The sequence below is a fragment of the Pteropus vampyrus genome, unplaced genomic scaffold, assembly GCF_000151845.1.
Source record: "Pteropus vampyrus isolate Shadow unplaced genomic scaffold, Pvam_2.0 Scaffold15, whole genome shotgun sequence".
Lineage (NCBI taxonomy): Eukaryota > Metazoa > Chordata > Mammalia > Chiroptera > Pteropodidae > Pteropus > Pteropus vampyrus.
Genome location: NW_011888796.1, coordinates 14,316,874 through 14,330,466, shown reverse-complemented (window position 1 = coordinate 14,330,466; position 13,593 = coordinate 14,316,874). Strand labels below are relative to the sequence as shown.

The 13,593-nt window shown below is 32.8% G+C and overlaps 1 protein-coding gene across 7 annotated transcripts in view; it reads right to left on the bottom strand.

Annotated features, from left to right (window-relative positions):
- The window catches only part of MAP4K5 (mitogen-activated protein kinase kinase kinase kinase 5), a 94,591-nt gene that overhangs the window by 13,669 nt on the left and 67,329 nt on the right, over positions 1 to 13,593 (bottom strand). For 4 of the 7 annotated variants that reach the window (XM_011385632.2, XM_011385675.2, XM_011385641.2 and 1 more), the window contains 12 exons: positions 13,289 to 13,356; positions 11,868 to 11,910; positions 11,003 to 11,204; positions 10,101 to 10,198; positions 9,901 to 9,942; positions 8,940 to 9,024; positions 6,275 to 6,354; positions 5,921 to 5,981; positions 2,894 to 2,896; positions 2,697 to 2,811; positions 2,267 to 2,325; positions 127 to 230 (listed from right to left, as the gene is read on the bottom strand). In XM_011385632.2, coding sequence (XP_011383934.1) covers positions 127 to 230; positions 2,267 to 2,325; positions 2,697 to 2,811; positions 2,894 to 2,896; positions 5,921 to 5,981; positions 6,275 to 6,354; positions 8,940 to 9,024; positions 9,901 to 9,942; positions 10,101 to 10,198; positions 11,003 to 11,204; positions 11,868 to 11,910; positions 13,289 to 13,356 — 960 coding nt within the window. The remainder of the gene's footprint in view (positions 1 to 126; positions 231 to 2,266; positions 2,326 to 2,696; positions 2,812 to 2,893; positions 2,897 to 5,920; positions 5,982 to 6,274; positions 6,355 to 8,939; positions 9,025 to 9,900; positions 9,943 to 10,100; positions 10,199 to 11,002; positions 11,205 to 11,867; positions 11,911 to 13,288; positions 13,357 to 13,593) is intronic. The other 3 variants (XM_011385659.2, XM_011385668.2, XM_011385649.2) reach the window with 2 other exon arrangements.

Genomic DNA, 13,593 nt, shown 5'->3' with positions numbered 1-13,593 from the left:
ATAAAGACCTATAAATAACTATAAACATACTAACCCTCGATAGTAGCAACGGAATCTTAAAAATTTAGCTTCAGTTACACAATAGTGTTTTCTAAAGAAGAAAAACATAAAGAAAGTAATATATACCTTTATCAACATGAATTTCTGCATTGGCTCATACCACTGAAGTAAAACAATTCCAGACTGTAAAGCTCCACAGAGGTATTTATGTCCTGTGTAAGGGTTTCTGACTGGAAAGAAATAAAATAAAAGACACGCTCAAAATAATGAATACCTTTATATGAAAATGTAATTAGCTTAGTGAAAAGCTATATTCACCTAAAAACTAACTCAGCTTTCTATATAAAGGCAGTGCTACTACACTTGGAAAAAAAAAAAAACAATGAAATGTGGCCTTCCATGAATGGAAGAACTATGTAAAGCAATTATTTAGGTGATAAAGGAAAATTATTGTTTCTCTTCACCAGGGTGAAAAAAGTGGGTAGAAAAAGGAAAGATGATGTCTTTTTCTTTTGGTTCTGTTACCCTTTTTTACTTTCTTACCTTATAGTTAAATTATATATATTTACTTCTAAACATATTTAATATATTAGGTTCTTAACATAGGAACTTTTTACAATAACAGTATTTTAAGCACTAAAACACCTACACTAGTATGCAACCTAAAGAGCTGCTTCTTAAGTAAATTGACCAAAAGAGATAATTTGGACAAGAAGGTCTAGGAGGCAAATGAAATCTATGATTTAATTTATGGTATAGTAGTTTACAGCTATGTACTTAAGACAAGGTGAAAATAACTATTTTACATCTTACTGAAGATGTAACTTCCTTGACTTGAATCTATAAAAACTCATATTGGTCTTTCCTTCTCTTCAATTTGACTTCCATTAATAAGGATTAAGTAGTTATCTGCAGTGAGCTCTATCTTAATATAAGTTTATAGCTTAGATTATAAGCTTCTAGACCTTCCCTGAGTCATAGATCTTGGGAATCTATCTGGTAACAGATATGAACCTGATTCTCCCTAGAAAAATGCTCATGAAATTTGCTTACAACTAGAGAGTATGCTGTGGAATTATAAAAATCAATGTATAAGCTCACTGATTAAAAAGAATAAACAAGAAGTTAGGAGCACAAGATCTGAAGTCATGAACTGGGTCTGTTTCCAAGTTGTTACTTTCTAGTGACGTAACAAGTATCATGGGTGGTTTTAGGGTTAATTGTAGTACAGAACTTAACCTTCTCCCTCAATAGGTCTGGACTTTGTACTCCCTTCTGGGAGGTACTCTCTAAGCCTCAGGAATGTCATACCTGATAGGAGTGTCTTATTTTGCCTGGGATCTTGAGTCACTGGATAGTCTAACAATATAATTTATTAGAGTGAGGGCTGGCAACTTTGGATAGTCTAAGCAGGGGATGGTCATGCCAGAAAGACCAACAATGTGATTTAAGGTAGGGGCTTTGGGTCAGGCAGTATCAGTTGCCCCCTACAGAGGCTGGATATTCAGATCAGCCCTGTGGACAATCAATTATGCCTGTGTGATGGAGCCCAAATAAAAACTCTGGACAAAGATGCTGGAGTAATCCTCTCTGGCTGGCAATGCTGCTCTGTGTGTACTGTCACAAATCACTGCCATATAAATAATGCTGTCCATTACTCCATGGGGAGAGGACAATAGAAACTCTACATTGTACTTTTCCCTGACTCTGTCCTATGCAGTTCTTCCTCTGGCTGATTTTTATCTATATCCTTTCCCCGTAATAAACCATAACCATGAGTATAACCACTTTCAGTGAGTTCTGTGAGTCCTTCTAGAGAATTTTTTAACCTGAGGGTGAACTGTTTAATTTTTTAACCTGAGGGTGAACTTAGTGTCTTGTGTGAACTGTTTCGCTTAACTTCATAATTAACCAAGCTCCTGTAATAATAATGTTCATAAAACACTAAGCAGCAACTGTTAAATAAATAACTGGTAAGTGTTAAATATATGAAAACTAGTGTATTAGCAGAGATACAGCCTCAGGGACTATAGTTAAAAAAACTCTAGAGACGCTATGCTGTGAGAAAGCATTAGGACTATTATCTCCAAGCATTTTTACGCCATGTCCCTCTATACATTCTTGTGCTTCAAGGGCTCCTTAACGCCTTATTAAAAACAAATATAAAGCCTACTTTCTTTCCAATTTGATACTATAAGACACTTGAGACAATTTTAAAGATGTTCAAAGTGCTAACCATTCAGTTTGAGAAATAGCATTTACTCACCTATGCAACATTTGTGGCAGCCTTTAGTATCAGGAATCTTTGTGGTTAAAGCGAACTTTCTGAAAATATAGGACAATATAAATGTACTCTATAGCAGTGTTTGGGAACCAAACAGTGATCTGTGACTCAGTTATATCGGAATTAGTCAAAGAGCTTAAAAAAAAAATCTGTCTTGGACTGTGACCCCAAAGCATCTGATTTTATAGGACTGAGGCAGAGCCTGGGGATCTGTATTATAAAACTTATACAGGTGATTCTCATGGACAGTCAAGGAAACGCTAATCTTTGAAATATAGATGACATGTATTTTAGTATGAACTATCTTTCAAAATTAAGACAAAGGAAGTTTTTTAGTGGGCAAGGAATACTGGCTGTTTTAAAAATAAACACTAACTCCTCTCTCCCCCAGTAGAAGCAAAATATTTTGTACCTTGGTAGAATGCGGTCTGGAAACCTATGAGTTTGAATATGGGCAGCTAATCCTGGTTTTTTGGCTTGTTCAAACAAAGCTATAAGATTATGAGAGTAGAGTTGAAAGGTTTTTCCTGAAAAGAGAAACATGTTACTTTTATTAGAATCATATACAGCAGAGAAATACAAGTTTCCAGCAAAAGAAAACATAATTACCTTCTAAAATGAGGAGTCCAGAAATGTTCAAGAAGCCAAGCAAAATAGAAAAACACAAACAAACAAAAAAAGCCAGTTAATACTATTGAAAGATAATAGGTAAAATGAATTTTAAGAAAATAGACAATTATGTTTTTTAATACACAAATTAGGTATATTTTGACTGAAAGATGATCTGGACAGAATATATGTAAACTTTAATGAGGCCGGAAAGAAAGAGAAATTGTTAAACATGGTTGTATGATAAACTGAGTTACAATGATGTGCATGTGATTATTTTGGTATAACATGGAAAATTCTATAAAACTATATTAAATTATTTTCTGGGATAGATCTATTATCTATAATTTATCAAATTGGATTAAAAGTGATTGAGAATTAAGTCTTTATAACAGATTGAAATGCTAAGTAAAGCAAACTATTATTATATGCCATAATACAAGGATAATAGCAATTATTATTCTATTATTAAATAATTCTATTACTTTCATATAATCAAAATCATAGCTGTGTTAAGAATGGGGACATATGGAAAACATCTTCTGATTCCTTATTATACATGATATGGTACTATAACAACACAAAACAGTATTTATAATTTCGGTATTAGAAAACTTAATATATTGTCTCATCTCAACAAAATTCTCTGTATTTTTTTAGAATGGAAACATTCTGCCTAACTAGGCAGCTGAACACACATGTACATGTATGTGCGCACACCTACAAAACCACAGACCTTTATGAAGAACAACATTTTCTCCTATTAAGCTCTGCTATCTACATTGTTTTATGGATCATTTTACTAGAGTATGGAAAAAACTTATACGTTAACTTCCCTGTTTTCCTGGAGTTATTTTACAAATAACTGTGTGGTTCTTAAGTTTATTTCTAAAGACAGGTATGAGTAAAGATAAAAGCAAAAGCAGTAAGTTAGAAGAAAGTGACCTTACATGCATACAATTTAAAATTGTTAACTGAAACAGAACTGAATTTAAATGTTTTCATAATAACAGTAATATTTCATAATAACAATAATATAATAACAGTTAAGCAAAAGTAAAAAAACTGGGGGAAGCATAATTCAAATCAAAGAGTTTAAATACTCTTTTGAGGACCTCAGTTTTTTAGAAGCTATTTACGCATGATCAAATAATATGCTCTTCGTGAAAATAGTCATCAGCTCAAATATATAAGTTCCTAAAGAATCTCTCATTAGGCAATGGTTAATGGAAGAGTTCAAGTTGCCCATACATACAAACACTTAAAGTTATGAAAATAACACTTTTTATTTTATTTATTCATATAATCTACCTATCAGCAAGTAAGAATGTCATCAACACTGATGCTTTAAAGCATAAGTAGTTTAAAGGTACACTTAACACTGAGAAGCCTGATAGTACTGAAAATACAGCAGGGATAAAATCCTCACATTATCTATTGAGATACAGAGCATGACAATATCAAACAAAATAACTGAAAAAATTTAAGAAATACTGAAATGATTTAATTATTCAAAGTTGAGTAAGTGATAGTGCTATTTTAATAGTTAATAGCATTAGAATTAAGTAAGGGACAGGGCAAAACAATTATCTTTTTTTTTTTTTTTAATTTGTTTATGCCTACAGCACCTGGTCTTCCTAGGTGGTCTCCCATCCAAATACTAACATCCGTGGTCTCTGACCCTGCTTAGCTTCCGAGATCGGACATCAGGCTTGTTCAGGGTGGCATGGCCGCAGACCATGGACCCTGGCTGCACTGGGGTGTGAACCCAGGACCTTCCACTACACTATGGAACCACGTCCAATAATTAACTATCTTGTACTCTACTATCAGAATTAAAGCATGTAATAAATCTCTAGGTAGCCACTTAAATCTAAAATGTGAAAAAAATAGGTTTTGGTAGGATAAGAATTAAAAAAAAAAAAGCCTAAAACACCACCCGCAAATCCACCCCAAACAACAACCATAAAAAGAAAATCATAAAAACAAAATTAGAATAGTTTGCTCTGGAACCCACTTGTTTTTAAGACTTTAAAGCATTGGTCTAAGATGGTTATTATGTGGTCCATAATAACATGAATTCTACCAGGAAACATTTGTACCAGTCTTCAGAGTTTACCAAGCACTCTGGATATCATCTTATTTAATCCTTACAGCAACCTCATGAGGCTGTTATTGTTACCATCCTTATTTTACAATTAAGAAAACAGACAAGATGGACCTGGAGAGAGGGTACTGTGCTGGGTCAGATAGAGAAGGACAAGTACCATGTGATTGCACTTACATGAGGGATCTAAAAAACAAGGTGAGTGAACAGGTAGGGCAGAAACACTGACAGATAGAGAGTGTTTTGATGGCTGCCAGATAGGGGCTTGAGGAGAGGGTGATGGGGGGAAGAGATTAAAAAGTACAAACTGCTAGTTACAAAATAGTTGTAGGGATGTAAGGTATAGATAAGGAATATAGTCACTAATAGTGTAATAACTGTGTCTTGTCAGATGGGTACTAGATTTATGGGGGTGATCACTTTGTAAGTTATGTGTCTAATGTGTCTAATCATTATGTTGTACATCTGAAACTGATATAAGGTTGTATGACAAATGTAACTGAAAAATAAATAAATTATTAAAAAAAAAGAGGAAAACTGAGGCTGAGGGTGACTTGCTCAAGATCACAGAGAAAGAAAGTAGTTAGACCCTCTACTTCTTTCCCTTCAACTGTTAATTCTCAATAGAAGGCAGGAATGATAATGACAGTGGGGGCAGCTGAGTGGTAGTAGATGGCCTCAGGTGACAATCACCGTGACATTTCTCAGATGTTTGGACTCTGGGCAGGTTTGAGAAGTGCTAACTAAATTGAAGACAGGGTCATTTCTCAAAGTTTTCTAGGAACATGTGCAAGTCTCAAAGTTACTATACTATAGTTACCTGGAATCAAAAAATAACATTTAAAAATAATGCATATTAAAATCTCATTTTTCTGCTTGTCTATAATTTATTTTCCACATTATTTTCATCATATACATACCTGATAATGACATTAAAGTATTATTGATAACATAGAGCCAAGTACATTTTCGTGGAAATAACTATAAAGAAAAAGAGATAATTAAAACTCTAATTTTCATTCCTTTACCCCTTAACTTCCAGATTCTAACAGTCTGAAATAGTATAAAAATAACTATTTTCTATTTTTTCAGTAAATTACCAAAATCTTACAGAAAAAACTTTTACAAGAACATGTAAAAAGTACTATTTCACCCCTTTAAATATTTAAATCATAAAAATTAAAACTGAGGCCCACATAAATTGATTTAAATTTAAGGATTTTTTTTTTTATTCAATTTACCCAACCAAACTAATTTTAAGTTAAAACTCCTACCTGTTCCATCGTTGCCTCATGTAGTTCATTGAGATTCAATGTGTAAATACCATCTTCGGTTCCAAAAATAATGTACTGATCTAAAATAGTTGAGAGAGCCACCAAAATTTACTATCATTTTCTGAAATCATTCACTAAAATAATGGCTCTATGTTTTAATGGCATTAGGGTTACACAGCCACCCAACCACGCAAAGAAAAATTATTTTCTAAAATCCATGCCACCTTCTTTACCTCTTTCCCCAATTCTTTTCTTATTTTTAAAAGCAGATATAGTCTTTGTTACTAACTCACTCTGGCTTTATCTTGCTATACAATCCTTCTGAACATAATTTTCGTATCTCAAGAGTTTTTATTATAGCTATATATTTTTGCCAGACATCTTAAATATTCTTTGTACAAAAAACTATAAGTAGAAATTGTAAATTATGACATGCCAGAAATCATGAGCACACCAAATCTTGGTTTATAAATATTATTTTCCACTTAAAAAAAAAACACAAGGCTTCTTAAAGAAAAAACTGATTCCTATTCTGGGGCGAGGAAAGTATAAAATGAGCCTAGAAATCTTGCTGTGCCAGATAGTAAGGAAGTGCTCAAAAAAATGATAAGGACATATCAAACAAACATATGAGCACCCACTGCTCAAAGATTCTGACAATTTAAGTGCTAAAATAAACAATAAGTGATAGATTGTATCTCCCTAAATAAAAAAAAGAATTCATAAGTTCAAACTGATAAAACTAAACGGGGAAGAAAATTGTCAAAAGATGTCAATGAATTGCCAATAGATGCTAAAACTAGTTGGTGAAAGTCTGATGCTCAAGAAGATATTTAATATAGTCTTGATATATCGCCACACTGAGTACTTATCAATTAGTTTGAGAAATTAATTACTTAAGTAATTACTTATGAATTGGGAACAATAGTAACTCAACAGTTACTAGGAGAAAGTTAGTGAACACCATCCTAACCTATTGGTCAACGTTGACATTACTAGTATTTGGACAAGCTGATATCATGTGCCTGATGTGATGCACTGAGATGAGCATGATAACACTTCTGAGATACTCCTGCCAAAATAATCTGATCTAAGCATGAGGACTCATTACACAAAGCCAACGAAGGGACATTCTACATAATAAGTAGTCTCAAAAATGTTAAGATCAAGAGAAAGAAAGGCTGATGAATTGTTTCAGACTAAATGAGACTAAAGAGACATGGTAGCTAAATGTGACATGGAAAAAGGAGTGGGAAGACAATAAAGGATATTGTTGGGATGATTAATAAAATTTAAATATGGAGTGTAGATCAAAGAACAGTATTATATCAATGATAAATTTCCTGATCTTTATAATTGTCCTATGGTTATATAAGAGATGATTCTTATTCCTAGGAAATACAAACTGAAGCATAAGGAGAAGAGGAGCATGTCTTCAACTCATTCTCAAGTGATTCAGCAAAAAATGCACATATAGAGAATAGTAAAACAAAGGGAGCAAAATAGAAGCAACTGATGATTCTGAGTATACAGGAGTTTCTTGCACTATTTTTCTTCTCTGTAAGTCTAAAATTATATCTAAATGAAAATGTACAAACACACGAGAAACCATTTCCTTACTGTTAAAAATATTTTTTCTATACTTTGTAATAGTGGCATTTAAAGCAGATAATTATATGACCTTATATCAATTAATAAAATCTATTAATGAATTAATAATTAATATTATTAAGTGGAAACAAACATTTCCTGAACACTCTCTATTGCCTAACCTCTGTTTGCTAATTGCCAGACCCCCAGGTAAGCTCCTTGCTTCCTTGCAATAAGGTGAGTGCACCAAGAGTTCATCTGTTATAAATGAATGCGTTGAGAACCAGAGGTGTTAAGTATCTTTCGGAGTCACATAGTAATGACGGAGCAGGAAATCCAACGCAGATCTATTTGATTCCAAATTTTTGCCTCTATGTATTGCTTCCTCACTTTAAAAATATAGTCTAAATATTTAAAAATAATTTTTATTAACCATCATTTTAGACTTATATAAAAGTTGTAATAGTACAAAGAATTCCTGAACATCGCACACAGATTTCACATATGTTAACATTTATTACTTTGGCTTTTATCTTTTCTCTCTCCATACATATATTTTTTTTGCTTTCTGAACTTTGTTGTTTTTTGTTTCAGATAAGTTACAAGTCCCTTTACTTCTAAATACTTCGGCGCACTTTTCTCAAAGAAAAAGAAAAAAGTTTTATATAACCAAAGTACAATGATCAAAATCAGGAAATCAACACTGAAATGATAATATTATCTAATCCACTGACTTTACTTATTGAAATTATCAATTGTCCCAGTACTGTCTTTTTACAAAAAAGAAAATCCAAATTATGGTTGTAATCAGTTGTGATGTCTTTTTGGTTTCCTCTTTTAATCAGAAACTGATGTCTCCTTGGCCTCCTTATTTTGGGAACAGTTCCTGCACACTTTTACATTTGAATGCCTTAAACCAAAACTCTACTTACCTACTTAGGTTGCTGCAGATACCTACACTATTTTTAGTCTCTAAGTCATATTTTTAAAATAAACAACCTGAGTTCACTGATCATAAACATCCTTTCCGATAAACAAATATTTTATTGGAGATATAAAAGTTCAGAAATTTTACCTTTTGTATCAGGATGAATCCAGGATGTTGCACAATTAATTTTCAAAGGGCAACCATCAAAAACTTTGGAAAAACAAGCTCCCATCTTAATTATAAAGAAAAAAAAAAATTGACTTATTTGATTAAATAATTTTATATACTTAGAAAATAGCCAAGATTATTATGAAATACTAAACTGACTCTTATTTGCATATACTTATGGTTTCATTACAAAAAAAATCCATAATTTGATATAATCTAATCCCTTCTACCAAAAGTCTCATATTCTTTCTTTGTGTAATCTCTATTTTGGGACAAAAATATCCAATTAATCAAAACATCTATATACATCAATGATACCTTCTAGGAATTTTAAGTCACTACTTATGTTTAGGATTAACATTTAATAATGCGAAACAAATGATTTTATTGAGTAGCACTATGGTGATTATAATTGCAGTATAAATTCTTAATAGTGATAACAGACGAAAAGACTAATAGTCATACATTAGACTTTTCATGAATAAAAAGGTACAATTTATAAAGCACCCTATTCATATGATTGGCTAAACCACCTTACACATCAGTTCTACTGAAAGGCCAGAGGACAAGCATTAACATAAGCTTCCCTGTTCCTCTTCATGGTGTATAGTTCAATGTGAAAATGTTTCATGGGTAGAAAGATATTTAACTCACAAAATAAAGAGGACACAGTACTATTAATATTATCAAATTAAAATTAAATTGGCTTTTGTAGGCTAATATGAAAACCCAACTGCCTGTGTTTATAAAAGGTGAAACTCCAAATTCTAACCAGCTCACTCAAATCTGGGTACAAGATACATCCAAATGCATTTAATGTCTTTGTATTTATATATCTTTCCTTTCATTGGATCAAGATATTTGATAACCCATAAACAATCTCCTGTTGCTTCTAAAGAGATAAAAATTGGTAAGTGGTTCACATAAAAATATTCCTTACCAGCACTTTTGGGGTGGGTGGGAGGCCATTGATGACTGGTTTCTATGGGGAAAAATAATTTTAACATTGTAAAACCTTAGTAATAACTTTATACATTTAGAAATTCAGTTATTCAAATTCTTTAATTAAACAGACTATGCCCCTTATATAATAAATACAGTATTAGTTACAACTAATTACCAAATGCCTGTTATACCTACAGGGAAATCTCGCTTGTCCTTTTTTCGTGGTAACTGTGGTGCTTGTGCTGACCCTTCTGTATTTTCACTCATCAGTTTTGAAATACCATCACCATTTCCTAAAGAGAATCATGGTTAAAAGTTGAATGACCATACAAATAAGGGGTAATTCCTTACTGGGAAATATTCACTACCGTCAGACAAGTTAAAATATCTTTGGGGCATTTCTCTGGGTTCTATAGTGGTAGCATGGCATATTTAGCAGTGGTCTTAACGCAAGAAAACAAATGTCTTTTCATATTATGAGAAAAATGAAATCTGACCTATTGATGTTGATATTCAGGGCCTTTCCTAACCGAACTTCAATATATTTTTTTAGTCCTATTTCCCAGTAAGTACCCTTCAAAAGCCCACACTTCTACCATACTGGATTGTATTTCCAACACAATTCATATTTTCCTGCTTCAGTGTTATTGGTTCATTTTCTCTTGATCTCCAAGAATGCCTGTAGGCACTGGCTTGTCCTACTGAAGGCTCGTCAAGCCCTTTAATACTCTGCAAGGGCCCACCTCTTCTCTTCCTTAAATCCTTACCTCCCTCAGAAATCTCTCATCTTCTATTACATGTAGTCAATTACTGTAGGAGACACTTATACAAACTGTCTTATCTAATGTTTTGTGTATGCGAGTATAACTTCTGCTATAGATCATGGACTTCTGGAAGTCAGGAACATCCATTCATCTTTCTAGATATTTAGTAAAGGATCAAATTAGGATTGAATTGGACTCAATCTATAGCCTATCCATGTGGCATTTTAAAGAATCTTCACAAAGCTTTAAACACTAAAATTGACTAAAAAAAAAAGACATTCTTTATTATAAACAAAATGGCTTTCTTCTCAGTATTTACTTTGATTTATTTACCCAGATCACAGTATCTAGCTCCAGGGCTGCTAACACTGCTAGCCATACCAATAGAGGAAGTCTCGGCTACGGGAACACAACTTGGGCTACTCTGTCTTCTGAGAACTTGGGGCGCTCTGTTCTCTGAATCAGGGCAACGTTTTATGGTTGATGATTTTTCTTCATCTAGGAGGTTATCTTCAGGGTAACTGTTTATCCTTGGCTAGTGATAATGAGACACAAAAGTACTTCAATAAATTTGGATATAAAACAGTAACACTTCATTATCTTTATACATCAAAGACTTCAGGGGGAGGAAGATATGCTTTTTTTTCTTTCTTTATATAGTTCAATTTACTGGGCAAAGTAAGCAAAGTAAGCAAGAGCTGAGTTACTGTCCCAACACAACCATGAATTCGCCATATGATTTTTAATCAACTCTAACCCCAAAATGGTAAAATTATTATAACTAATAAAATTACGTAAACAATGCACAAAATTTCAATATCTTGAAATAAGCAAGGAAATTGACTTAATGAAGTATGACTCCACTGAAATGTCAAATTATAGTAGTAAATGAGGATTTTGTAAATGATGAACTCTCCTCTCCATGTGGCCAAGTATTTTCTCAAATGAGTAATAACCTATTTTTGCCTTTTTCTAAGTTATTAAAACACTGTATTTGTTATGAAATCTCCTTTAATATATTTTACACATTCATACACCCCTCTTGAAGAAAACTATATTTATCAAAAATATGTTTAAGAGAATTCTGAATAAATTTAATAAAATTACTTTTAAATTTAATTATTTTTTAAACAAAGATTTATTTTTATTTTGTTTTTAAAAACAAGGATTTATTGTTTAAAATCTTTAAGTAGCTCACCTTAGGAGGTAGGGGAGGTGGTATTGCCCGTTTTGAGGTTGATCTAATACAAAGACAAAAATGCAATTTAGATGGTGATAAATGATCGTAATAGAGACACTATTCAATGTGCATTGAAATCTTTATAATCAGGGGACAGAAAAGACAATGAGATCACAGTACATGGTATTTTTAAAATCTATCAGAAGACCTAAGACCTCATTCTGTCAAATCGTATAACTATAAAATAGAGATTCTTATACAGTGAACACAAAGACTTTTTACTTTATGGCTATGCTTTGCTACACTTAATATGTAATAAAAACTAAATTAAACTTAGTAAAAAACAGAGTCAGAATTTTAGAGTTGGAACCCATAGTGAACCATAGATACAACTGGCCATATGATCAAGCCCTTTGTTAGCCCAAGTGGGGTCCACAGACCAAGCAACACTGGCATTACCTGGAAACTCTTATAAATGTAACTTCTAGATCTACTGAATCAGAATCTGCATTTCAACAAGATCTCCAGGTGATCCTCCAGGCACATCAAAGGTTGAACATCACTAATATAGCCCACTGATTCCATACCCTTATCACAGTCACTGCAATCACTTGGGAAACCTTCAGGATTCTTAGATTCAGTCCCAAAGACTATTTTATGGAAAGGGTTGGCAAACACTGTCTATAAAGGGCCAGACAATAAATATTGTAGGCTTTCCAAATCATACAATGGTCATAACTACTTAACTCTTTTGTTGTAGCGTGAAAGCAGCTATAGATAATATATAAATTAACGAGCATGGCTGTGTTCCAACAAACCTTCATTTATGGACACTGACAGTTAAACTTCACATAATTTTCATGTGTAACAAAATATCATCTGTTCTTTTGATTTTCTTTCAATCATTAAAAAATGTAAGCACCATTCTAGTTTGTGGGCTGTGTAAAAAATAGGCAGTGGGCCAGATGTGGCTTATAGGCCAGTTTATCAACCCTGGATCTATAGGCCTAATGTGGGGGCCCAGAAATCTGTATTTCCAAAAAGCTCTCTAGGCACTGCAATACACCAACAGGTTTGGAACAACTCATCTACGCTATCCCTGTCACTTAACTGCTGAGGGAAGACAGGTCTAGAATATGAAGTAACTAGATTGCAAAGATGAAATTATTGTGGCTTTCTGATTCCTACTATAGTATTTTTTCCCATGACATCATATGGCTCATCTTTCAGTATATTAACATTACATAAACTATATTCTAACTTAAAAAACAAAACCCAAAACCCTTAAGGATCAACACATGATGCCTTTACACTGAGAAGAGGCATAATACAATTGTTTTAAGAATGAAAATTAAAGCTTATCAAGATAAATCACTTCCCCCAATACTGCTCTTACATGATCAAGTAAAATAAAGTTATTATATTAGTAAACAACTTACTTTCCAGTATTTGCACCATCAACAAAAGGATTCCACTGAAATACAAAGTTTGGGTCTGATGATACTCCCTGAGAAGGTAAAAATTAAGAGATTAAAATGTTACCTTATAAGGGATATTAATAATTTTATTTGATTCGAGAAAACATTCCATGTCATAATTGTTAATCACCTTGGCTTTCAATCAATTTTTTAATCCCCAGCTAGATTTGTTGTCATAATTGTTAATCACCTTGGCTTTCAATCAATTTTTTAATCCCTAGCTAGATTTGTTGTCATTTGAACTTATTTGGGTCAATGACTCATTA